Source organism: Ochotona curzoniae, unplaced genomic scaffold (assembly GCF_017591425.1).
Source record: "Ochotona curzoniae isolate NIBS_2020 unplaced genomic scaffold, NIBS_Ocur_1.0 contig_4692, whole genome shotgun sequence".
Classification (NCBI taxonomy): Eukaryota; Metazoa; Chordata; class Mammalia; order Lagomorpha; family Ochotonidae; genus Ochotona; species Ochotona curzoniae.
In genome coordinates, this window is record NW_024466361.1 from 795528 (window position 1) to 822787 (window position 27260).

At 54.6% G+C, this 27260-nt stretch overlaps 1 protein-coding gene across 4 annotated transcripts in view; it reads right to left on the reverse strand.

Moving 5' to 3' along the window:
• Positions 1-27260, reverse strand: part of PLXNA4 (plexin A4) — a 287259-nt gene that overhangs the window by 43528 nt on the left and 216471 nt on the right. For all 4 annotated transcript variants that reach the window (XM_040987483.1, XM_040987485.1, XM_040987484.1 and 1 more), the window contains 8 exons: positions 25607-25730; positions 24227-24380; positions 23089-23188; positions 20813-20927; positions 13522-13722; positions 6571-6667; positions 6028-6218; positions 4419-4570 (listed from right to left, as the gene is read on the reverse strand). In XM_040987483.1, coding sequence (XP_040843417.1) covers positions 4419-4570; positions 6028-6218; positions 6571-6667; positions 13522-13722; positions 20813-20927; positions 23089-23188; positions 24227-24380; positions 25607-25730 — 1134 coding nt within the window. The remainder of the gene's footprint in view (positions 1-4418; positions 4571-6027; positions 6219-6570; positions 6668-13521; positions 13723-20812; positions 20928-23088; positions 23189-24226; positions 24381-25606; positions 25731-27260) is intronic.

Genomic DNA, 27260 nt, shown 5'->3' on the forward strand with positions numbered 1-27260 from the left:
CCAGGACACAGCCAAACCCTTCTCTCTGCAGCAGGACCACAGGGATGGCAGGGAAGGAGACAGATGCTGAGAGATTCATGATTCCTCCATGCGGGGGGCGCCTCTTGGGTTCTCCCTGGAGCAGGTCCCTCTTCATGAATAATGCACTCCGCTATTAAGTATGGTGGAGGGAATACTCATGCCCCATGGCTTCGGGAACTGAGCTGAGCGAGCTCGGAGGTGTGTGAAGACCTACCTCTCGGTAAACTGCAATTCAGACTTTGTTCCTGAGCTAGCTGAGTGAGTTTCATGGGCACACCTTGCTGCCTGTGGTCTGGGCTGCCTTACAGACCTGTTCTCTGCTTCACATGAGGTGTGTGTGCAGATGCGAAATGTTATCATATGCTTTGAAAGCAATTAAACAGCACAAAAGTGTGACAATGGAAAGTGAATGTCCCTGTCTTCATCCCAACCCAATGAAAGCTTTGAATGAGTGTGTGTGTATGTTTGTACCACCTGTACTCTACTTACACGTCAACCCATCTATCTTATCGTCTCATCTTACACATGAAGAGCTGAGACATAAAAAAGCTAGGCAAATTGCCCAAGTATATACACTGATAGTTAACTTCAGTTTTGGGATCCACATCGATCATGGACTGAAACCATAGTTTTTTCTTAAGTCGTTTTTGTACTAAACATGTACAAATGTATTTCTTTGTCATGACTCTCAAAACAATATGGTATTAGCGACTATTCCCATAGAATTTACATTGTAGGCAGCCAGCTGTGACACCAGCTTCCTGTACAGGTGCTGCCCCACTTCTGAGGCAGCTCCCTGTGCCTGGGAAAACAGCAAAGGATGGCTCTGGTGGTTGGACTCTGCATTCATGTGGAGGACCTGGAAGAAGCTCCCGGCTCCTGGCTTCTGATCGGCTCAGCTCTAGCTGTTGCAGCCATTTGGGAAGTGAAGCAGTGGATAGAAAAAAATAATCACTGTTTCTCCCTCTCTCTCTTTGTAATTCTGTCTTTCAAATAAGTAAGCAAATAAGTGAATAATTAAATAACTCTTGAAAAAGAATTTGCATTGTATTCAGTTTTATGTAATCTAGAAGTCATTGGAAGTAGTCAGGAGGGCTGTGGACACAGCAGGGTTATGTGCAAATGCTGTGCCACCTTCTGTAAGGATCGCGGGGAGCCTCAGTTATGGGTGTTCAGGGAGGAGCGAAGCCAGGAACTCATCCCCCAGGGATGCCAAGAGCCACTGGGTGTGCACAGAACACAGACACACATGTGCACACATTCGCACACACGTGTGTTTTATATGCAGCCACATAAACATGTTACATATACATAGATAAACACATAAAGAAACGTGTGTGCTTTTCAAAGATAGAAGCAGGTATTCTGTATCTTCTATTCTACATGGGGCTGTTTTCACCCACAACACGGCATGGGTCTCCCTTCGCGTCACCATGTGTGTGGCTGTACCTGACTAACGGTGCCACAGTATTTCATGCTGCGACCACAGCATCTGTTTTGGTAATCTTTGTCCTGTGGATGGACATTTAATGGTCTTGATTTTTCTCTGACTCCAAATAGTCCTGCAAAATGAGGCCACTTCTACACAACCCTAAACATGGCACACTACATTTTAGAATGGGCTGCCAAGTCAGGAACACGCTGAGTTAGATGGTTTATACATTTATCATTTGGTGGAGGGGAGTCAAGCAATGGTCCAGAGAGGTTTTGCAGTTCCATCAATTGTCCACTCTTTTTGCCAATATGAGATATTAACAAGGCTTTGAAAGTTTTTCCAATATACTGGGAAAAGGGGCTTATCTTAATTTGAATTTTCCTGATTGCCAGTAAGTACTGAAGTTGAGCGTACTTTTTGGGATTCTCCTCTGTCTGCTGACGGATTGTCTTCAGAGGGGCCTGGGAGTCAGTGCAGCGTTAGCGTCTGCCTCTTACACATATTCCAATTATTTTCTTGCCGTTTGTCACCTATCTTTTACCTTTGTTTCCAACATCCTTTGTCACACTGAAGTTTAAAAGTTTCTGTGTGGTTAAATGGATTGTTCGCTCACCTTATGATGTCTAGGCTTTGTGTTTGTCACAGAAGACCTTCTGAGCAAGAAAATAAATATGCAAAATAGATATGTGAAAAGACACCTTTCTGTCCAGATAACATAGTAAAAATGTACTCAGTGTAAAAATTATGAGAAGTTATGCAAAAACACTTGCTGCGCAGGCTCCACTTCCAGTTACCCAAGCTAGGAACCTGCGCCGTCATTCTGGTGTACATTCTCAAACTCGCTCCTTTGACAACACTCATCAGAAGCAGAGTCCTGCCTGCTCACCCATTTCTCACTTACCAGATCCTGAGTATATTCTGAGTCATGAGTCTTCGATAAGATCAGATTTAAAGGGGTTGTTGTTGACTATCCGATGCACATATGCTTATTCGTTGAAGTGATAAATCCCCTATTTTGAGGCAAGCAAATTCCTTCTGAATTTTTATTATTGCAGTTAAGGCTTAAGTAAGCTTTCCTGCAAATGAATATTTGTGTAGTCTGATAACTGAAAGAACATTCTGGAAGCGGGAGGGCCAGGATAAAGACTTTCAGCCCTCCTTTGTCTTCCAGAGAGCCGGTTCGCCTTGGCCCTCCTGCCAAGAATGGACCAGGCCGCTGTCAAGTCCCAGGAGTCTAACCCACACTGGCATTCACATGTACAGATCACTCTCCATGGTTGTAATTTGCATCTCATTGATTACCACCGCTGGTAAACACTTTCCCCATACAACTTTTTGTTCTTATCCTAGGAATGGTACACTCGTGCTCCTGGCTGTGACGTTTGCTTTTTATTTGTAGAATCTCTTCAGATGGTAACATTGCAGTGTCTGGGAAGGGCCGAGCTGTCCCCCTGGTTACCATCTGTGTTTATCTTGCTCACTGTGATCTCTGAGGCGGAAGTTTCCAATCCCCTAATCTTTTCTTTGTCATTTCCTCCTTGCCTTTACACAGAGAGCACCCTCTTCTTCAATTCTCACCTATATTTTCCCCTAATCCCTTCCGTCTCTCTCTTTACATCCAACTCTTTAATCCATCTGAAATTCATTTCGCCACATAACGTGACATCAGGATCTGGTGTGCTTTTCAGCTGGTCATCAGCACTATGGATTGAACACATTGCCTTTTTTCAAGTGATACGAAACGCTGCCTTTATCACATGCTGAATTTTTATATGTCAGGATTATTTTCTGGTCGTTCTATCTTCTTTCACCCATCTAATGAACATCACAATCTTTTAATCATGTGGTTTTATAACTACACTTTCAGTTATCCAACTATGCGGGCCTAAAGCAGCATATTTTACAGTTCCCCACACCACAATGAATCAACAGCAGCCCCTCAGGATTTGAGAAAGTGAGGAAGCCATAGCTAGCTCTTTTGCTAACTCTGTCATGAAGAACAAGGAAAGGGAGTTTTGTGGGGACTAGAGATCTGGGGCCCAAGTCATCTGAGCTGCTGTGGGTGCCGTGGGGGACTCTGACAGGAGTCAGGAGACACCCAGAGGACCGGTGCCCATCAACTCCAGGCCCAGCCAGCAGCAAGGTCAACAGGCACACTGTTGTTCACCAAGACAGTTGGCAAGGTGTCACTCAGGAGGGGCAGTCGAGGGGTGTGCCATGCAGAGCTGCTTCACAGGGCAGCAGGCAGCCGCTCGGCTGGAAAATGGATTTGCTTATTTAGAAGGTACACAGGGCTCCCTAGCTGGCCTGCCAGGTGGGAAAGAGGGCAGCGAAGGGCAGTGACAGTGCACACAGAAGGCTCCTGGGATGAGGATGTGGGGATAGCACAGGGCTGGAACTCACACTTTTCCTGCAGGTTACAATGTTGCTTTCTTTCACCTGCACCCTACATGCCAAGCAGGGAACGCTCTCTCTTCTCTCTCTCAGTATGGTTCCGTCTCCTCTCCAGCTGGGGACCCGCTAGCTTGGTAAGCGAAGGGCAGGGGTCCTCCATGCACTACAAAGTTAGGAGCTTGCTCTTCATCCCTCTTCCCAACCCAGCTCCCTTGTCAATCACTAACCAGGAGAGTCCTAATTGGGTTGAGCATCTCTAGTCCCCAACTTCAAAGTGCTCCTGAATCTGAAACTTTTTGAGCAACTTACATGACGTCACAGGTGGAAAACTCCACTCCAAGAAAATTTAATTTACCCACGAAATTATTAGATGATTATATGTGTATGAGATGTGTATGAAACATGTGAATTTTGTGTTTAAATGTGGGCGTCATTCCCAAGATAACACGTCATTAATACGTACATATCCAAACTCTCCCTCACAAACATTCTGATATCCACATCAGCCCTGGTGCAAAGCAGTCTGGGGAAGCGACGCACAACCTCTACTGGCCGACCTTGTACTTACTGCTCTGCTGGGATGTAGCCATCCACCAGCGGGCTGCACTCCACACCCGCCACCTTCACATGGGAGGCGATGTCACGGAACTCCAGGCCCAAGTTCTCTCCACGGATCGTGACCTTGGTGCCTCCTTCCCGGGGGCCTGTCACTGGGATGATCTGGAGGAAGGGAGAGAAAGGCAGTGAAAGCAACTGGGAGACGCAGCTGGCTCTCTTCCATCATCTGACTCCCTGAGTGGGCCTCCTCCTTCTGTGTGTGTTCGTCTCTTTCTCTATCAGGCTATCTTTCAAGTCAATCAAATAGATCTTTAATAATAATAAAAAAAGAAAGAAGCTAGTCTGGGCAGCTTTGCAGAGAGAAGCTCTCACCGATCTCTCACGTACCTGGAGGGGATGTGTGTGTGCTGAGTGCGAGGACGCATACACTGCATCCCCACTGCGGCAGGAACACAGCTGTCGGGAAGACCCAGACCTGGGTGCAGGGAAGGTGGGGAAGGGACTCTGGGTTCTTCCCCGATGCCTGCCCTGAGCATCAGACCCCTGGCAACAGCCTCCACATGGTATTCCAGCTTGGGCTGCTCGTCCTCATTAAGCAGTTACACCTGTGGCTCGGCCGGGGCTTGCCAAAGGACTAATGCTAGGCTGCAGGCAGCCAACAGCCTCTGTAGCAGGGAAATCTGCTTCATTTGCCATCCTCATCCAGGCCAAAGAAGAAGCAAGTCCCAGGGGTTACATCTGGCACTCCATGAGCCAGCCGCAGTACTCAGCTGCCTCTGGGTGGCTTTGGCTTGGGGGGCCTGGGGGTGGCGATTGCCACTGAGCAGGAACAGGTGGGGGTTGGGGACTGGAAACCTGGGGTCTCAGTCCAGGTGCGGGTCAGGGGGCAGCATCCCCCCAGCTCCAAATCAGCCTGTTGCTTATGATGCCAATTCCCCCCACACCCCAAACACTCCCTTCCCCCCCCACACACCAGGCTGAATGTCGCTGTGTAGACCTTGCTCAGGCAGCTCACCAAGAGACGCTCCCAGGGCCTGCATGAGCAGGACTGGGAAGGAGAAGGGACTGGCCTGTGGGGTGTGTCCTGCACAAAGGTGAGATCCATGACGCAGGTACACTACATGTGGCAGAGGCTGGCCTCCTCTCCCCTTTCCCTGTGTGCTCCCCAATTAAAGTCAGCTCCTTCCTGGGGCACGGATGGGGACTGCATGCAAAGAGATGCACACTCCTCTTTGCCATGTAAGAGGGGACGAGGGCTCTTGAGCGGTCTTTCTGTCCGAGTGGGGTGTGAGAAGAGAAGGAGCTGTCTGATGAGTGGCAGTGATTTACCACGGACAATGATGACCGACGGAAAGGAAGCGACTGGGGAGATCACCGTGGGCTGGGCATGCAGCTAAGCACTTGGCCACACAGCCTTATCATGGAGACTCTCGGGAGATGCAGAAGAAGGGTGTGAGGGCGGATACTCCTTTGACACAGCTCTCATAGAGATTCTGCCCCATCTCAGTAAGGGAAGGGCCTATGGGACAATTCCAGATTGCTAGGAAAATGAGGAGTCCACCTGGTGCCCCCATGATGGCCATTGCACTGGCAGCACATGGCTCCCGGCCCCAGCTTACCTCTGTGATGCGAGGGTTCGTGCACTTGCTGTTGGCCCCGGACAGCTCCAGCCACCGGCTCTCATGGGCAGGGCAGTGTTGGCGCAGGGTACACTGGCCTGGACCTTGGCACCAGCCACACTCAAAGTCTGGGTCAGCCTTGAGGCACAGCCCACAGCTCTGACGCATGGCTCCACATTTGTAGAGGTGAACTGCAGGGAGGTGCAGGAAAGGAAGTGCTTTGGAGGGGCTGGGCACTAACAGGTGCGTAGTCCCAGCCTGGGGTGAAGGCACTCAGGGCAGTGTGGCCCACTCAGGTCTCCTGAGGAAACCCATGCCTGAGCAGAAGAGCCTCACAAGGAGGCCACAGGTCCCCAACCATGCATTCCTGGATCCATTTACTCCACTCCCCTTCCAGAAGCCACCAGTCCATGCAAACCTATGCACAAGCCCAAGAAATAACAGGGCAGGGTAGGAGCTCAGAACCCAAGGGAGGGTAATCACAGGAGGAGCTGAGGTTGGAAGGACTAACCCTCCCCCCTCCCTGGCTCAACCCTTCTGCACCTTTATTATGAGCCGGGTTGTCGATGGTGAAGTGCCCGTTCCACACGACCGTCAACTCCACGGGCAGGTTGTTGATGCCCATGCCTTCATAGGAGTACTACAGCCAGGTTGGGGGAAGAGAGAATGTTGGGTCACAGGATGCCTTAGGTGGGCCTGGGTGCTCCCCTGGGGCTAGGGGCTGGGTAGGACTGAGTGCGCGTGCATGCGCAGAGCTGGGGACACAGGATCTGGAAGGCAAAGCAGGAGTGGGCTTCTGCCGCACACCTGTGCAGGCGCATATCTAGTGGATGCACACCCATGCGTGTGCTGGCTGAAGGGGCAGAGTGATGCAAGCTCGGTGTTTACCTCCAGTGGTTCCCCACTAGGAAGCCACAGGTACAAGCCTGGTCCACCTGCCTCCCACACTCCCACCAGGCCTCTCACCCAGGAAGGCTAAACCAGGCATTGCTGGCCGGCTGACCTGTCAGACCTGCCAGGAGGTGTGCAGGGTGTGTGGTGCCTGGACAGGAGCCCTCGATGCCTGGGGTCTCTCAGCTATGTGCTCCTGCCCAGCTCCCCTTGGAACCCATTCCCAAAGTGAGGGCTGGAGAGAGGAGCAGCCCAGGCACGCCAGCCCCGAGGGGTCTGACAGTGGCTGCTCCTCAGTGCTCAGGGGAAGAAGGTCAGGGAAGGGACACAAAACCAAGTGGACCCTAGGGCTTTCCTCTTCACCTCACAGGGGTGAGACACAGAATGGAGCTGGCATGGGAGGGCAGAGCGCTGGGCAGTGTATTCACAGGGACTCCTCCCACAGGGAGCTGGGTGTGAAGTTGTGTTACAGAGTTCACGCATGCAAGGGCTGGGCCTGGGACCTGATGCTGTCCCTCTCTATGTCGTAACACCTTTCCTGAGTTAGGAGACAGCCACAGCTCATCAGGAGTGCCCAGGCTGGGCAGAAACGCAAGCCCTGCTCTCTGTGAACCTGCTGTGGGCAGGAATGGCTCTCGGGTCTGGTAGTAGAAACCTCTAAAGACTTGCCGAAGCCCTCAGCCAGGAAATATGCAGAAGTCCCAGTGCCACAGACCACTCCAAACTGACCACACAGCGGCACTGTGAGCCGGACACATGCCCAGGCTCTGTCATGAGGACCAGTGCTGCATGCTAACTGCCTGACGATGCACGCCCAGGCTGCTGTCCCACAGCATCCCCACTCACACAGAATCTCTCCGGGGGTCAATTCCACTTGGACTGTCAGCATAAACATATAGCCGCCTGACCCTGTGGAGATCACGTGAGCTCTGACCGTCTCAGGACCCAGTGAGACCCTCTGCCCCCATCTGCAGAGGACCCAGTGGATGCCTGAGACGGTACCAAGGTCAGTAGCCACACCATGGTCTTTCCCCTATACGTACATACCTACAATAAAATGTGAGTAAGCACCAGGCTGAGGGAGGGTGAATGAGCACGACAGTAAGGGAGAGCAGTGATGGCCACCACCAATGCAATCCAAGGTCTCTGTTCTCGCTTCATCTGACCACCGCAGGTAGGACTGGGTGTACAGGGTGTATGCTGTGGAATGAATGGGATGGCCACTCACAACGGCTGGAGCTGAGCTGATCCGAAGTCAGGAGTCAGGAGCCAGGAGCCTTTTGGGTCTCCCACGTGGGTGCAGGGTCCCAAGGGTTTGGGCCATCCTTGACCGCTTTCCCGGGCCGCAAGCAGGGAGCTGGATGGCAAGTGTAGCAGCCAGGGCACAAACCTGCACTCATACAGGATCCTGGCATGCAAGGTGAGGATTTAGCCACTAGACTATTGTGCTGGGTCCTGATATGCAGTTCAAGCCCTATTAGTTGCTTGAATTGGGATTTTTCATTTGGTTTTATTTTTAGACACAGTTGACTCCTGTGAATGAACTACAGTAAATAAAGCCACGGGTGGGGGCTGGGGGCTACCGTGATGAACTCCCTGAAGACCAAGTCTGCACCTCCCATGTGGCCAGAGTGCCTCGCAAAACTCTGCTACTCGATAATAGTGGTTCTTAGGGGCCAATGGAGCCCTACGCCATGGCCAGGGTCTAGACGCCAAGACCAGACTTTGGCCCAGACCTGCTGAATCAGGCTTTCTGGAGATGAGGCATGCGTGGAAGTGCCCCCACAGTCCTGGCACTGGCTGAAGCTGGTGAGTCCCCGTTTTGTGAGAGGATGCCCAGTGGAGGGCATGGGAGGGAGTGAGCCACACCAGGCATCTCCTTCTCACCCGTTTGCCAACTTGAAGGCTGCAGTGGGAGAGATGAGCAGACACCAGGCCACCAGCCCAGACTGGCTGCTCCAACCAGCCTGAACACTTTCTGTTCAGCTGGAGTCTGCTCTGTGGGGCTGCAGCGAAGATCGAGCCTTTGAGTGGGAAGCTCAGTGTCTGCTCTAGCCAGGACCCTAAGCAGAAGTGGCAGGTGGAGACCAGAGTCCTGCAGGATCTCCTGTTGGCGCAGCTGAATGGAGCTGGTGTGAACACATGCACTTATGTGTGTGCTGGCTGGGAAAGGTTAGCACACACACCATGTTGTCTGTGTGCTTAGACACGCATGTACACACACACACGGTGGTCCTGCCAGCCTGTGACTGTGTTCACACAAGCCCACAACCCAAGCCTCAGTTTCCCTGTTTGTAAAGTGGACTGTGCAACAGTGCACGCCTCCCGGATTGCCGTGACGATGTAGTGTATGCTGTGCTCTACGTGCCGTGTCTGTCACATATTCTCAGCATCCAAACATTTTGTGTATTTTAATCCGTGTGTGCACACTCGGGGTGCTCTGCAAGGTGGAGTTTACACTCCCAGGGTGGGAGTTGTGTGTGTGGAATGCTTGCGTGCCAGAGTTGGCATGTGTGCGGGTTGTATACCAACCTGCCGTGCTGCGTGTGTGCACGTGCACACGTGTGTGTGTGCCTGGGGGTCAAGGTGTGCATATTTTCCTTCTGCAGAAAATGAAAGACTATGAGGATCAAATATGCTGATATCATTTTCTGTCCTCTCCCCATTTCTGAGCTCACACCACAAAATATTACGGAAACAAGCACAAGTGCTCCCCGCTGTCCCGTGGGTCTATAGCAGAGTTCTCTGGAGGCTGAGAGCCGCGTCTCAAGGTCTGCAGAGCAGTGCTCAGCAAACCTCTCTGGCTGACGAGCAGCAAGGGAGCAAAGTTCCCTGCACACGCTCTCCCCATGGACTGCACATGGTCAGCTGAACTTTTGTGGGTTTTCTTTTTGTTTGTTTGTTGTCTCGAGAAGCAGAGAAGCAGAGAGGGAGCAATACAGGAAAAAGAAGTCAGACACAAACAGAGCTTCCAGGTGATGCTTCACTGCCCAGATGCCCACCCGGTGGGCACTGGGGCAGGCCTCCAGATCCAGGAGCTGGGAACTCAGTCCAGGTGCTCAAGCCTGCCACCTGCTGGGATGTGTGTTAGCAGGAACCTGGGCTGGAAGAGAAACACCTGGAGCCTGAACCAAACCCATGATGGGACTTGTGCATCATAGCCACTGGGCCCTCACTTGCTAAATTAGAGGATTCAGAGCAAATCTGAGGCCAGCGAGGGTCCACGGGAGCTGGGCCCCATGCCCCAGGCCCTGTTGGCCAGCACACCAGCAGCTAGCCAGCTGCCCTTTGCAGCCCACTTACTGGGCCCTGCCAGCCGCCGAGCAGGGGCTGCTGGGCACTATTATTAGCAGCATTTGACATTTTGCCGGAGCCTTGGGCTAAAGTAGGCCAGGCCCAGCCACGGTGCAGCTCCCCGGCCCACGCTGGCCTGCAGCCTCCCTGCTCTTCCCCTCCTACCTCCCTTGGGAGCTGCAGCCATTGGCCCAGGGCCTGTCCTTAAATAACAGGGCCAGAGGGACTCAGCTGGCAAGGAGCCCGCACTGTGTGTCCCCGTTTGCCTCTGCTCTCCCCTGGGACTTCTTTCTCCCATCACCACCCCGGGGTTGCTGTGCTCCAACCTTCCCTTCTGCTCCTGTTCCCGACTGCTTTGGGATGTGGCAAAGGAAACCGTCTCTGGCACACGATCCTCTCTCAGGCTGCCCAGATGCTCCACTCCCAGTGACAATACATCAAAGCCAGGGCAGAAGGTTCTAAGTTGCTGTAGGGGCTAAACTGTGAAGCTTAGTTCAAGCTCTGAATTCCTGTCTCACTCACTGTGTGACCTGGGCCTGTCTCTTGCCCTCTCCGGCCCTTAGAGACTTCTCTTCTGTAACAGGAGAATAGAGACATTCTCCAGGTATCCACTCCTGCCTGATGATGTCTTATTTTCTAGAATGATGAGCCTCAGATTATGACCCCAAAGATAAGGACACTGCTTGGTGGCAACCAGTACCCTGGCCTGTTTCAGCAAAACCCAGGGTCTCTCTTGCTATTTCTGCTGAAGAGAAAGAGGCTCCTAGAAACAGAGCCGAGTCCTCCTGCATCGAAGGGGCTCCGTGGGTCCTAATGGGGGAGGGACCCTCTGATTTCACCCTGTGGGGCCCTCCCCTGTCATCTTAGTTTCCCAGGCTCAACAATGATAGAGAAATAAACTCTTCCGATTACCAGGAGTATGGCTAAATCATGCTGGCAGAGTGGCTGGGCTGCCTTGGGGCAGCCCCCTGCAGGGACCCAGCGATGGTCTATAGCAGGCCAGGAGACTGCAGACTGATGGTGAGCCTCAGAGGGCCAGAGTACAGCCAGCTACTCCCAAGTGCTCAGGGTGGCCAAGGGCCCCAGGTCAGGTCCTGTCCTTGGAGTTGATGGCCCTGGGCCCCAGGCCTGCAGCCTATATGCAGGTCTGGGAGGGCCCGGCTTGTGCACTCAGAAACATCCCTTGGCCTTGGAGCAGTGCTGCTCACTGTCCTAGGGCATCAGGGTTCTCCTGTGTGACTGGCTGACCTCTCGGCTCCCAAGAATTCAGCCTCAGACAGAAACCCACGCTGGAGCCAGGGGTGCCCATTCTCATCCCTGTCCTGTAAGGAAGCCTTGCGTTGCTGCCACATCTGGGGGTCCTCCGTGTGCACTGAGGGCTCCCTCAGCCAGCAGCAACTCTCAGGCTAGAACAACCCAACCGACTCCCATGCAAGACCTCAGTGAGCCCGGTGGACCCCAAAGTCAGGCTTCAGGGCACCGAGGAGCTCCATCTAACACACAGGTCTACCTAGCATCCCCTTCCTGTGCAACCAAGTCAACCAAAACACTGGGGACCCAGCGTATGGGCGCTTGAGACTGCAGACCCTGTCCTCCCCATTGCTTCCTCCTGGGCCCCGGGTGCAGCCTCTCCCAGCAGTGTAGGCTATTTTCCTCACTGACTCCCTTGCCTGCACCTGCAGAGTGCAAGATAGGGCCCAAGCTGCCTGTTCTGCACAGGGACCTTCTAGTTTGGGGAGATTTATTTGAGCCAGCCCTCCTGGGGCAAACCCACATGGCCTCCAGAATTTATGAGGAAGCAAGAGGTGTTTAATATCCCCCTCACTGGCAGATTTAATAGGATCCCTGCAGAAATCTCAGAAAGGGCCTGGCTGCCAATGGGGGAGGAGGGGTGGTGCCCAGTGGCAGAGCTGCAGACAGTCTGGGGTTTCTGTCCTGGGAATGCTGAGTGCTCCTGAGCAGGGCTGTGGGCTCTCGGAGTGTTCTTTCCTCCTGCAGGAACGGTAGGGTGTTTCCATAAGGCCCTCTGGCTGGGGGCCAGTGTTACACTGCAGCAGGTAAAGCTATCGCCTACAGTGGTGCTGACACCTGGTTTGGGTGCAGGTTCAAGTCCTGGCTGCTCCACTTCCCACCCAGCTCCCTACTAACGTGCCTGGGAAAGCAGCAGAGGATGGCCTGAGTACTTGGGACTCTGTACTCATGTGGGAGATCTGGAAGGAGCTCCTGACACAAGGATTTAACCTGACCTATCCCTGGCCATTAAAGCCAACTGGGAGTGAACTTATGGCTTATGGATGGAAGCACTTTCCCTCCCTCCCTCTTTCTCTCTGTGTGTACCACTCTGTCTTTTCAAATGAATGCATCTGAAAAGAAAAGAAGAAAGGAGAAAAGACAAGAAATATCTGGAACTTTCCTGATCCCACATGACACCTTCAAATACAATCACCATGTAGGAGTGTCTGGTCCAGGAGAGGACTCAGGTCCAGCCCAGCCATAACCTTCACTGGCTGTGTGACCTTGGGCGAACCACTTGCCATATGGACAGGGACAGGCCACTCCCCCAGAGCCAGGGGAGTTGCAGTTTCAGAGCCTGACAACACACTTCAGTCTCACAGACCCCTGAACTGCACATGACCCAGGCCTCAAACCTAAATGAAGAACTCTGGGGCTGGCATGATAACTCAAAAGGCTAATCTTCCACCTTCGGGCATTAGCAACCCACATGGGTGTAGGTTTGTGTCCCAGCCTCTCCTCTTTCACTCCAGCTCCCTGATTATGGCCTGGAAAGGCAGCAGCGGACAACCCAAATCCTTAGGACCTTGCACCGACGTGGGAGATCTGGAAGAAGCTCTGGGTTCCTGCCTTTGAGCTGGCCATTGTGACTATCTGGGGAGTAAAGCAGTGGATGGAAGATCTCTCCCTTGCTCCCTCTGTCACTCTGCCTTTCAGATGCATTTAAAAACAGAGAAGTCTGGCCTTTGTCTGTGGGCCCCTGGATGCAGAGCAGGGGCTGGGAAGGCAACACAGAGAGAAGGACAAGGACAGCAGATGGCATGTGGGCACTGAGTGTGACCACGTAGGGATCAGGCAGTCGGTTTGTGCAGCTTGGGGCACAGCTGACCTCTTAGTAGCAGAGCTTAGGCTTGTTCTAGATTGCTGGGTGCTGGGCAGGGCCTGCTCTGAGGAGGGTGACAAACCCTAACCCAACAGGAGGTTCAGATACCCGAAGGCTATGAGCTGCTGGGGCCGGCGCAAGGGTCCTGGGGCACGGCAGGAAATGGGCCAGCGGGCCAGGTGGGGGTCACTCACAGACGTGTTCTGGCACTGCACGCTGGAGCTGTTGAAGCGCAGGGCGGGCACCCTCTGCCCACTGCCCTGGATATGCAGGATGCACTCGTAGCCGCGTTGACCAGACTGTGGCTGGGGCAGGTTCTTGGCTTTCAGTGTGATGGGCTTGATCACCTCCACGGGCACCAGAATCTTGTCCACTCGCAGCAGCTGGGGGCAGTCCTGGGGACAGAGGGCACGACAGGTCAGTCAGCCGGGAAGCTGAATGCTGGCCTTTGCTGACACCACTCAGGTGGTAAGACCACTCAGGTCTTACCAACAGATCCTTGAGGAGCCCAGACCCCCAGCACTGGGATGAGAGATCCCAGCAGGGGAGAGCAGGGGACCCCCAGGCTCCTTTCTAGGCCTCGTTCTGCACTCCTGAACTCTGGCACTCCCACCACACCTCCTAGGCCTGCCGAGACTGACCCCGCTGGCAGGCACCCCTCCCTGTTGGCCTGCCAAGTTCCAGGGGCGTGTGAGACATTCCTCAATGAGGCAAGGCCCTGGATGCCAGTTCTGGCTCTTGACCACAGCAGAGCAGGTTGGCAGAGCCTTCTACTTGTGGGTTGAGTCTTACATTAGGAATACTCTGAAATGCTCTAGAAACTTCTGATGAACTTTGGGGATAGGCTGACCTCAAGGAAATGCCCCTCAGAGCAGAAACACAGTGAGCTGCTCCCACCTATCAGTCATGGGCACCTGGAGCCTTTGGGGGGGTGGATCTCGAGGACCACAAGCTTTGTCTGGGGAGGGCTTGGGAGGAAGGGGCTGAGCAGAGAGGGGCTGCTCTGCCCGGGGGAGAGCTGGCATTCCTGACCCAATGAGCATAGGCAGGAGTGAGGCCTCTGCTGCCCTCAGATTCCTGCCTCGGCGCCCCTGACCAGGATGCACAGGACATCTCGCCCCTGGTAAGCTGCTACCCACAGCACTGTACCCACATCCCTCCTCAGGATGCCTCACCATGGGCTCATGGGAGACTTGGCAGACTCTGCCTTCTTCCACTGGCCTGTTTAGCAGAGGAAGGCAGAATAGAACCACGGCGGAAAGGAGAGCTGATTGCCCAGAGCTGCCCTGCCTGTGTTCTGAAACAAACACAAACCCAGAAGCTTGCTGGGGGCCTGAGAGGCACTGGGCTTGGGGAGTGCCAGAACCTGTGCCAGGTCCTTGACAAGCCAGGGAGCCCCGAGCCCATCACAGCCTGCCTTTGACCCTCCTCTTCCTTGTCTGTTGATCGGATGGGACTCCATCTTATCCAGCCATGAGCCATCCCTGAGTATGGTCTCTCTGTGCCTCCCATTGGAGTAGAGGGGGGGAAAGGCCAGGGCCACGGAGAGACAGAAGGCGTAGGCGTAGGCTCTAACGGAAGTTTGGAGAAAGGAAGGGAGCCAGAGGAGCAAGGTCCTGGCCCAAGACGGCCCAGCAGAGTAGGGTCCATGCCATTGAACTTATCTCTCCTCCTCTGCTGTCCTCCAGGCTGCTACAGTGTATGAGAACAGTTGGTTTGTTTCATTTCAGCACTACCAGGAACATGTCTTTATACTTGATTCATCTGCTTGGGTTTTAGTCTTCCCGTCTCTAAAATGGAAACTCCAATACCTGCTCAACCAGCCCAAAGTACGGTATTCAGAATAATTAAGCCAGCTAATGAGCACTGGACAGGCCATGGTGTGGGGAGGTGGGCCTCCTGGAAGTGGTACCTACCTCCCCCGGAGGAAGCCCTGATAATGTTTCTTACAGAATGGTCATGTAGGCAGCAGAGGCCTGGGTCTGGCTGACAGCACGTGACGGCTGAAGGCTGCAGATCACGAGGCCTGCTGTGTCCGAGGATTCAATCTGGGACACATGCCATGCCCCCGTCCCCTGGCACACTCGGATCCTAGCAGCTAGGGTCACCTCCACATTTCCCACGGAGGAATCCAGGCACCAGCTGCCTGACTAGTGGCCGCAAGCACAGGAACTTGCTTGCAGTGATCGGATCACAGAAGAAATCTAGCCCTGACCACAAGTCCTCAAAACCTGCTGCTCTGTTGAGAGGAGACTTTCCCAAACTTTCATTGTTCTTTCTCAGCTCTTAGCACACGGAAAACACCTGCATGCCACAGGATGGTTTGGAGACAGCACATGCGGCAAGAACCAGCCGAGGCTGCCTTTGCCACTGGCTACAGGGTGTAGGTGTGCGAAGGGACTGGGGCTGCAGGTGGGAGTAGCGGCTTGGGACTCCAGCAAGCCTCCGAAGGCTTGGCACCTGGGGGGTGGCTGCCCCCTCACATTCTGGTCTCCACTTAAATGTGCACAAAAGAAGGGCAGCACTGTTAAACATAGGGAGCAGGAACATGGAGGCAGCATCTGAAAGCCAGAGAGATGCCTTCCCAGCTAACAGGTCCAGGCACTTCAGCACGGCTGCTTTATATAGAGGTTTCATTGGTGATTTAAATAATTGAACAAGGACATAAAGAATGCTGCCTCTGGGGCCAGACAGCCTGGGGAAGGTGGATTTACAGTCCCCAGTGTGCTTACAGGAGGTGAGCTCTAATTCTTCTAGTTGTTACAGCAAGCCTGGGGCAGGGGAGAGGGTAAGAGGGAGGAAGAATCTATGAGAGAACAGAGCCTGGGGGCAGCTCAGGAACAAGTGACTGGTGGCCATGCCTCCCCTTCCCCAATAACTTTAGCCTCCAGCCGTTTGAGTCAAGGCAGCTCCAGCCACACCAGTCCCCCAAGTTTTCACTCTCTTTCTCAGACTCATGGTGCCCAATACACAAATGTCACGCACCATCTATTTCCTTGCTGTTCTCTGAGTTTATAATGCCATTAGCGTGATCTACGATGGACTGCTTTATGGAGAGAGAAAGTAATAATACAGAAAAGAAAGACCCAGAACCTTAGGGGAAAGGGTAGCCCAGATGGATGGAAAGTGCCACTGCCTTCGTAATTGAATACCTGGGCCAGGGGGTGGTGCATGGTTTAGACACAAGCTCTCCAGCTGGGCTTGGGCTTCATTTTGGCAAAGGAGAGTGAAGGGCCTGGCTTTTGTCTCCTCTGCAGGAAAAGAAACAGAATCACTAGCGAGGCAGAAGAGCTGGATGCCCCCCCCCCAATCTAACTGGTAAGTCTAGACCTTGGTCACCCGGTCTCGGGGCATGGGACTGATTTCAGTGCCAGGGCACACAGCAGCCCAGGGCCCTTCGCTGCCATATGGATCTTCGGTCCTGGAGCCCGCATGGCCCTTCAGACGCCCAGTGCCAGGATCCTAGTCCTGCTAGCAGGTGTCTCCTTGGGCAAGTTGGGATAGTCATGATGCTGTTGGCACTGGCTTTCCTTGCAAACCCAACAGCCTGTGTTCACCTGCTCTGCTCTTGCCCCTGCTCTCTGTGTGAGCCCTCAGCTGAGGGTCAAGAGCTGAGGCATTTCTGGGCGCCTTCTAAGCCCACACCGCTGTGTGCCAAGCCTAGCTAGCAAAGCCCAGGCGGCCTGGTGCCCAGCGCAGTGTCAGTGGCAGCTCTCTGCCTTTTCCCTTTAGAAGCGAAGCAGCCAAACAGTCCCCAAGGGCAGACTGTTGCCAATGGATTTATTTTTCCATGGAAGTTCCCATTCGTTTTTCCCCAAATCACCATTGTTAAGTGCACAGGCCTGCTGGGGTGGTCCAGGCTGCCCATGCCAAAAGTGGGCAGGGCAGTGGCTCCTCCGTCCGGCAGAGGGGTGGGGCCTGGCTCTGTCAGCAGCCATCCCAGCAGAAGGCCATTCCAGTGGCTTGAGAGCAGGACCACAGGGTCAGCCCAAAGCGAGCTCAGCTCTCTCCTCTCTCTGTCCTGTTGGGTGTCCAGGCTCTGGCAGCTGATGCAAAGATCCAAGGTTGTTATCACAATGGCATCATTGGTTGAAACAAAATCATTCCTTGTAACTGGAATATAGTTACTATACACGGCATATGTTATTGGGCACTCTGTTTCTAATCATTGTAATTATGTTATAATACTCCCCATTAATATAATAGCAACAATGATCCACCAGTTCTCTGTTCCAGACCAATAACTTCACCTGAACATGCTCTTTGTTCAAGAAGGGGAAAAAAGAGGTAACCCAACATCCCTGCTGACAGTCCACAAAGCCTGGGCTGAACTGGACGAGACAAGCAGATGAAAGAAGCGTGCCTGAGGGTCCCCGGTGCCCTGGGGAGATGAAAAGCCACCTGGCAGCCCTTGGCTAACAAAAAGAACCCTGTCTGCACCATCCCCCACTTTGAGGCAGGAGGAAATGAAAACCCAGGTGCTTGCGAGGAGACCCGCTGAGGGCCGGTCTCCACCTGCGTGCCAGGGGTCACCACAGGCCAGCAGTCTGAGCCAGGGTCACCCCGTCAGGTGAAGCCGGGAGCCCGAGGCCCTGGCCTGCCCCTCCTTGGACTGTGGTGCAGGTGCTCTGCAGCTGCTTTCTGCTGGGCGTATCACAGCTTCGGGCATCACGGAGGCCAGTGGTCCCAGATCAAGACCGCTAACTACAGGCCCACGGTTCTGTTGTTGGTTATTGGGTCTCGCCTATGGGAAACACTCAGAATGATGGAGGATGAGCAGTTTCTTCCCAGGAGGACCTCTGAGCCCTTCCACAATGCCACTTTCCAGTCGTGTCCCTGACTTGTCTGCTCCTGCCTGTTGCTTCTCACTGCTCCCTCCCAGACACACACACAAGCACATACACCCTGGGAAAGCAGAGAAAACACTGCATACCGGATGCAGCGGACTTGTCCTCAAGTCCTGGAGGAGTCGTGGGGCCCATTTCCCCGCTTGGTATGCTGCCCAGGAAGAGGCTGGCAAGCAACATTTCACTAGCCCAACATGAGCTGCTCGCTGCTGGCTCTTCCTCCCCGTTCACATTCAGCAGGCCCTAGCGTTGACCGAGCACGGCCTCCAAGCGGCCTCCTTAGAGCACCCTTCTCAGAATCAGCAGACATCCAGCAATGTGACAGGGCAGACACAGGCAACTCCAAGTCCCTCTGGAGCCTCTCTCTGCGCAGCCTGCCAGGCTCATGTCAATTGACAGACCTGAAGGGTGGCCGGAGCAGGTGGGGCCAGCTCCATGTTCCTCCACTGGTCTTGGGCCTGTGGGGGACCCCAGGAGCTATGAGTCTCCCCACTGCCTTCGCTAGGGCCAGGTAGAGGTGGGGTCCCGGCATCACTCTGGGGACACAGATGGAATCTTGCTTTCTTCTCTCCTAAGCATTTTCTCCCTCTTTCTGAGCAGATGCACGCTCTTTTTACACATTTACAAGAAAGAAACCCGGGACAAGAGGAGACACTTGAAAACCTCCTTCAAGGTAATTAAAGGATAAAGGGCCTTTGCTTTCCTTTTATTCCTGGGCCTCTCCACACACAGAGCCTCTGCTTAGGAAGCCAGAGAGTCCGAACCAGTGCTTTCCTGCACTCCCATGAAGTGACTGGCAGGCTACACACATGAACAGCACAGAGATGCTGCCTGGGGCCCTGCTGCCCCTGGCCAGGTGGACCCTACAGCCCTCCTGCTTCTGATCCACCATTTGACATTTTGCCAGCTCTTTGTACCACGTATGCCTGCTGGCTGCCTGGCTCACCCTCTCCTATGGCCTTTGAAGCCATTTGTCTTTGTGAAACTTATGTAGACGACACACACAGGAACCTCACTCTGGTGCAGCTGCTATTCTCCGTCCCAGCATAAAGGGCCAGCTCAGGCCTGGGCATCTTTCCTGACGATGAGGCAGAACAATCATTCCAGTGTACAGAGGACGGTGCTGCATGGGGCAAGTGCACACCCTCTTCTTGTTTCCTTCTGAAACCTTTGAGCTTTGTGTGACAACCTCTACACAGTCCTTTCCTTCTAGAGTGATCTCCTTTCGGCTGCACCAGTGAACTGCTCGGCCCCCAGCACCCAAGACGGGTAGGATTTTCTGGCGGCTGGAACTAGAGCAATCTCATTTCCTCTGTCAGGAAGCCATCCACTAGCTGTTGGAACAGGTGTCTGTCCATCTTCCTTCTAAGCCTCAGGAACAAGACAGCTTCTCTCTTCTCATGAAGGGGCTGGCCAAGCAGGCTTCCTAGTGGGGTACAAGTCTGTGAGCAGGGGTGACAATACTGTGAGGGGGTCTCTGTGTTTCCAATGTCCCTGCTGTCCCTGAGACAGCCCCTGCATTTCCTCCACCTGGATAGCCCTCTGCTGACACAGCTCTGGGGCTTGCCACCTGGTCAGGGCACCTGTGTGTCTTTGAGTATATGGGGGAGTGGACAGGGGAGGAGTTCTGGGAGCACAGCCAACACTGGTGGGGGTGGGGAAGGTACTGGAGCCTGCCTCAGCCTAGGTGGGCTGAGTGAAGGCAGGTGAGGCTGGCACCAAAGAAGGCTGGTGAGGCTGCCACGGCTGGACAATTCAACAGAATCCAATCAATACTGCAGACCCTTCCATTGCTTTGTTTTCATTCTGTATACCATTCTGTCCAACAACATCATGCAGCACGCCTCCTGCCCAGAGCCGCCAGCCCACCAGCCAGGACCACACAGGCTCCTGGGAGACATGGCCAAGGCTAGCAGAAGACTGTCTCCACATGTGTCCGTGCAGTTCTCCTTGAGGTCCTAGTCTACAGACTTACATTCTAAGAGAGCCGGTGATGTCAACTGTGGCCACGGAGAATTTTGGAGGAAAGGAGCAAACGTTAGGAGGGCAGAGGAGGACAAGGCCTTGGCTGTGCAGAATACCTCTCTGGCTTGCTCTGCGATACTTCGTCCCATCAAACACCTGCATCCTTAGAAGGTCAGGCTTGGCATGGCAGTGGGAAGTCGTGTCTCTCCCACACACTCTCAGGTGAGGCTGCCAGCTGGGAACCCATCCACGCTTGGGCAGATGTGACTCTTTGATCCTTGTTCTTCGTTGACTTAACCTGTGCACTTTGGCCTCAACTTTGCCCTATGACCTGCGCTCTGAGGGGCAGCTCCAGTTCTTGACCACAGTCCTGCTGGGCGCTTGCAATGATTGCTAAGATATATCCCCTTTCCCAGGGAACTCCCCTGGCAGAGCGGAGGGTCCTCCTGACTGAGAGAGAGACTTGGCAGGCACCCCCGGGGCAGGTCCGGAACTTACAGCCCGGGGCAGAGCTCAGCTTGGTTGCTGTCGTCATGGTGTGCTTTCTGCAAGAGCTAGGGTTGGGGACCGCAGGGCAGTCCTGGGTGGTGGTGGTGGGTCTTACTTGGGTTAATCCTCCAAGGGCCCACCTGCCTCGTGTGTCCCAAGCTCACTCACCACCCTGGAGACCTACCTCAGGTAGCTTCACTCGGCCTTCCTGGAAAGAGCAGGTCTTGGGGTCGTGGGTGCACACATGCCTGTATTTGCACCAGTGGCAGCGGTAAGGACTCTCCACGCAGGACAGGCAGCTGGATGCACAGGGAAGAGGCACAGAACACAGGGCCTGCTGAGCTCGAGCCCAGGCGGGACACAGGGCCTGCTGAGCTCGAGCCCAGGCGGGACACAGGGCCTGCTGAGCTCGAGCCCAGGCGGGACACAGGGCCTGCCAAAACACAGACCTGGCATGACACAGAACCTGCCAGGACACAGGGCCTGCTGAGCTCGAGCCTGCAACTAAGATGTGTGGTATCCACAGAGCACCTAAGGATCCCTCCCTTCAGCCCAGCCTGCTGTTCTATGACGCCAAACCTGTTCCTCCCAGGGCCTCTCTCTGTCTGCAGCCTGGAACTTCCTTTGCCAAAGACAAACAGTAAAGTAGAGGGGCTTGTCCAGAGACACCCGGGAGCAGGGGCAAGCCGTAGTCAGGTTGCCAGTCAAGTGCCCAAGCATCTCGGCAAGCAGGGGCCTGCAAGGCCTGACCGGTGGAGGGGCACAGCACTCCAGGCTCCCATGCAGCAGTCAGCTTCCTCCTCCCTCTCTCCCCCAGCAAAGGCCACTTCACAAGAGTGCTGACACCAGGCCACTTCTCCCAGAAACTCCAGGCCCTGGGGTCCAGGCGTAGGCCTTCACGGTCCTAGACCACTGCTCCTACACTTGGACCAGGTGTGGTCACCACAAGCGGGATCTGTACTCCACATTGGCTGTCCCACCATCTGGGGCCCACAGTCCCTTCCTGCGCTGGCCCTCTCCCCAGGCATGGACAGTGCGGAGGTTTCCTCCCTGAGCCTGTCTCCTATGATTCAGTGCTGCTGATGTCTCTGGGCCAGTCCTGGTTTTGTGTCCAAGACTCCATCTCATTTTTTCACTGTCTGGATCTCCCAGCAAGGCCACAGGCCATGACGTCAGGTGGGCAGGACCTGAGACTTCGGGTTTTACACCCACTGGAGTCCTCTGTCTCTGAGGAGTTCTGCCTTGGCTGCATCTCTGCCTGGAGAAGATGCTTGCAGTGTGCTTGTGGACTGGCTGCAAGGCCCACATGGGGCGCCATTTGCCTGAGCGGAGGGTCAAGACAGGCAGGAGTGATGTAGCTTCCAAGTGGTATGTTCATTGGAGGAGAATCCCAGGGTTGGAGGGTCTCATTCATGGCTACCTTTGGGGGAACTGGATGGCTAAGCTCTGGACTCACAGATACTGCTCTAGGATTCCACCAGCTCAGGACCCTCAAATGTCCATGGATACACTGAGTGCTGTGCAAAGGGGAGCCACAAAACAGGGACTCAGAGCTGGCAGGACCCCTGGAGGCTGACGCCTGTGGTGTGCAAACTGCTCTGTAGAACCCTGGGGGGCATGGCGATGGTTCCTGGACAGAGGGGTTCCCGACCCTCCACTAAGGTAGTTCCCACTTTCTGTTGTGTAGATTGGACTTCCCTCTTGAATTTCAGCTGAAGAAAGGTTTCTAGGGTTTAAAAATAATGGCTTATACATTTACAGTCTGGTGCAACCCCATCATTTCATAGAATAAATAATCACATAATCACAGTGGAAAACACAAGCAGTGTGCCAGCAGTGGCCCAGATGTGGCTAAAATGCTGTCCTGGCAGCAGGCTTCTGCCCACACAGCCAGCCTGCTGGCCAGCCTGAGGCTAGCACCTATGTGGTGTGGCAGCCAGCACTGGCGTAGAGGGGACAGTGCTCCCCCCTCGCTAGGCTTACAGAGGACACGGGACACAGAGTGGTCCAACTCTAGAGCTGGGGCCTCTGCTGTGCACGCCTACCATGGGGCAAACTCCAGAAGCTGACTCCCCTGCCAGCAGCCTGTACCTCTCCTCCCCCTCTTGGGGCCTGGCTGGCCTGTGTCTCAGCTGGGCCTGCAGAGGGGCTGAGCACTCCAACAACCTGTCACCCCTGCCTGGCTCGCACACACTGCGGCCCCCTCTCCTCGCCCGACCCCACTCCTTGGCCCGTGGTGCTGGCTGCTGTGTTCTCAAGGTAGCTCAGACAGAAGAAGGACTGACGATGCCAAAAGGCCCACGTGGGCCAGGAGGGCTCCACCCCACCAGGTCCTCACTCTTCTTCTCCTAGTCTCTCTCCACTCTGACCACCCTAGTCTGCCTCCTTAGCTCCAGGCAGTGACTCCTTGGGCCCGGGGGAGGCAGGGTCTGCCCACCTGCAGAGGGGCGGAACACTTACGAGTTGTGGACACTGCAGTTGTAGAAAACAAAGCTGGTACTGGCAAAGGTCATGCCCGTCTCCTTGGACTTGAGCTGCAGCTGCACCACGTGGTGGTCCCCTACAAGGCAGGGCCGAGCCAGGAGGTCAGGGAGGCCAAGGTCGCACCCCTCAAAGCTGCTGTCAACTCCAGCAGCCCTTGGACTCAGCACTGTCCGCCCTGGACAGCCCCCGAAAGCAGCTGCACGGGGCGGTTCTAGTCTTTTCTCTGCTGAGTCACTTGCCTCGCCCTGCTCAGTAGTTCATCTCCTCCTCACACATGCACACACACTGACAGGTGTTCCCCTGTGCACCCACATGCACACTCTCCCTGCCAGCCTCCCAGCATTACAAGCCACGGCCAAGGCATCGCACGTGTGTTCACAGCCCGCTGGCTCCCTAGGTCTATAATGGGAGATCCTGTTCTGAGGCCCCCTCCCCAAGGGGCTCCGGACCCTCTAGGGACAGGAGAGCCTGGGAACCTCAGCTGGCGCCAGGGAGGAGCTGGAGCCCATGTTTAATTCACAGCTTTGACCCCAGCCCACACCGCCAGCCTTGTTGTCTGCCTTCCCTGAGAGCCTCATTAATCAATCAGCTGGGAACAAACGTGACAAGCCCAGGTGGGAGGGACAATGCAGAATCAGTCAGCCTGGTCCATGCTTGTCCTCCTGTCCCCTGCCCGCTGCCAGGGCTGAACCTTTGGCCATGAGTAAGAGGCAGCTTGGCAGGGGCAGAATAAGGTGGGAGTGGGAAGACCATTGTCCAGGGTTAGGGACCCCATCGCATAAGCAGAGGAAGTCCTGGCTTTCTGTGCTGCCCCCCAGGCCAGCCCAAGTGGGCAGAATCGTACCAAGTGTTCTATTGTTGGCCTGGCCTCTACCACCCCTCCTTGCAACTGTGCCCATCCAGGATGAGACAGACTCTCCGAAGCTGAGCTGGGCTGAGACGGGAAGGCTGCAACCGCTCTAAGGGCAATGGAGGAAGCCTTCCTTCCCCTCACCTTCCTTCCCCTCTTCCTACAGCAAACCTCTTTCCTCTGGCCCACCCGCATCTGTTGTGAGCTCTCATGGCTTTGCAGAGGCAGGACACAGGCCTGGCTTTGCCTCCTGGGGCTGCTCACCGTGCTCGGTGATGATGCGGGGTACCTCCTTGGCTGCAGGAGAGTAGCACTGGATCTGGTTGCCAACCACCAGACCGTCCATCTCTGACAGGTCCTCGAAGGTGCAGTTGACCCCCGCTGACAGCTCTGGGACATTGTACGTCTCCAGGACCAGCTACAAAAGGCAGGCAGGAGGAAAGAGAGTGGGAAGAAGAGATGGGGCAGGGGGAAGCGTGGCAGGACAGAAAAGAGAGAGATGAAGAGAGTGGGAGAGATGGAGAGAGTGGGAGAGAGGGAGAGATGGAGAGAGGGAGAGATGGAGAGAGTGGGAGAGAGGGAGAGATGGAGAGAGGGAGAGAGTGGGAGAGAGGGAGAGATGAAGAGAGTGGGAGAGAGGGAGAGAGTGGGAGAGAGGGAGAGAGTGGGAGAGAGGGAGAGAGTGGGAGAGATGGAGAGAGTAGGAGAGAGGGAGAGAGTGGGAGAAAGGGAGAGAGTGGGAGAGAGTGGGAGAGATGGAGAGAGTGGGAGAGAGTGGGAGAGATGGAGAGAGTGGGAGAGAGGGAGAGAGTGGGAGAGAGGGAGAGAGTGGGAGAGAGGGAGAGAGTGGGAGAGAGGGAGAGAGTGGGAGAGAGGGAGAGGGGAGGTAAAGATGGGGAGATGACAGAGAAAGAGATGAAGAGACAGAGGGAGGGAGGGAGGGAGAAGGAGAAGTGGAGAGAGGGAGGGAGAGAGACGAAGAGAAAGGAAGAAAGAAGGATAGAAGGGGAGAGAGATGGAATGAGAGAAAGAGAGAGAGGAAGGTGAAATGGGAAGACGAGGGAGTAATGAAGGAGGACATAGGGTGAGCAAGCAGGACCACAGGGAGCGCAGAGGTAGTGTGAGCAGAGGGAAGAGGCCCAGGTCACAACGAAATGGTTCCAGGAGGTGAAGGGACATGAAGACCAAGACAAACCTTGTTAGAGTCTGGTGGATTTGGCCCCGGCAAAGGGACGTGTTTAGGGGATCTATGAGGGGCGACAACCCTGGCAGCACTGAAGGACTGTGGCTCATGCACCTATGCCAACAGCCAGTGCCCGTGCTGGGACTTGCAAGCCATGAGTTTGCCCTTATCTGCCCTGCACCTGTTCATGGGTATAGCCCTCCTTCCTTTCCCATACCCTCTGTCACTCTGTGGACCATTCTCTGGCTTCCCGGTCACTGTGAGGCAGTCTATCCCCCAAATTCCTGGGCATGCCGCCTTCTGCATCCCTATCGGATAGTTCTCTAGACCCCTTGCTTTGGTCTTGAGCTGCACTTGCTGGCCAGGCTGCGCCCAGCTCTCCCCGTGACACTTGAGCTCTGGTATCTTGTGGAGAGGTGAGTTCTTCCTGGCACCCCCGGATTCTGGCCTGGGGCCCTTACCAACACGTTGTACTGAGAAACAGAGATGTTGTTGGGATGGACGGTGAGCCGGACACATTGCTTCATTTCCGAGGCAAACCTGCGAGGCTCCCTGGACCGCTCACACCGTTCCTTGCGAGAACACCTGCAAGGGACAGACATACCAATGGTCATCCAAGAGATAGCCACAGGGCCCAGGCCGGGACCAAGACGGGGCCGGAGTGAGAAAGACATCAGGGACCAAGTCAGGATGGGAGGCAGCCCTGAGCTACAAGGACTACATGAGCAAGGCAGCCTTGAGTGGGACACAGAGCAGCCAGGACCAGGGAGCCCTGTGGGGAGGGGGCACCTTGGGAGGCAACATGAGTTCAAGGAGAAGACAGGTTTGGGCCAGGGCTGGAGGAAAGCAGGGCTCCTGGACCCTGAGCTGATGCAGATGAATGCTGTGGGGGCTTTCTTTCCAGCCAAGGGGAAGGCAGGCAGCCTCGGCCACAGAAGGATGGATGCCTGGCAGTGGAGAGAAAGTTCTCTGTGAACATGGACTGAAGACCACGGGCTCAAGGGGAGCCACCAGAATGGAAGGAGGGTGTCAGAGTCAACTGACACGGGATACAGAACTGCGAGGCACCGCAATTGCAACCCTGATGGTGACTAGCACATGCGTGCTTGCTAAGGTCGTGTGATGAAGGCTGGCCTCGTGTGCTGTGTCGTGTGGCAACCCCCAACTCGCACGTCAGGAGACTGCAGGAAAATGTGGGTAACATAGCCAATCAGATAATGGCAGGGTTCACACACAGATAAACTCAGCTCCATACCACTGTCCTCTACCTTCTGGAAGTTTCTACACTTTCCAGTAAGAGACAGACAGGTCTCTCTCTCTCTCTCTCTCTCTCTCTCTCTCACACACACACACACACACACAGTGGCTGCAGACTAAATCCATCTCCCCCATCTACCTCAATACCCTTTTCACATCCTCATGGTGATTTAAACATCTCCCACCATCCCTTTCTCCAATTGCCTTCCATTGATATTTCTGCAACTTGCTGGACAAAGACGAGCTGACGAGTTCTCTGGGATGCCTCCCGGAAGCTCCATGCAGGAAGTAAAAGGTCAGACACGGGCCTGGCCAGCCCCGGCTCTCCCTGGCTGGCCGGCAGCAGCCAGTGTGTCTGCCTCCGAGTCTCGGGAGGTAATTTACCAGGCCAGCTCCTTCGCGAGGACTCCATTACCTTCAGCCATTAAGCTAATGTTATGGACCTTTCCAGAGTGTCAGCCCTGACATAGCTATTAATAGTGTTATTACTCCCATTAACGGCGGACCCAGAGAGCTGGTGGGGCCTGAATTATTCACCGACTCCCCAACTTTGAAGTTCCCATTTCCAAGAGCAATTGGCAGGTCAGAAAATGTCTTTGATTAAATGATGAAGGGAGTTGGGGTTCGGGGGAGGCATGGGAGTGCTTCCAGACCAAACATCAGCTGCTGTTGCCAACAGACTCAAAGGGAAGACTCCAGCGCTCCTCCAAGGATGGTTGTTGGGCTGGAGAGCTCAGGCAAGTTCCAGCTACACGGCTCAGGACTTCTGGAGGGCAGGGCTGCCTTGTGGCACTGCTCTTGAGAGCCATCAGTTCAGCATCTCAGCCCCGACCCTGAATTTAGGTCTCCCCAGAGAAG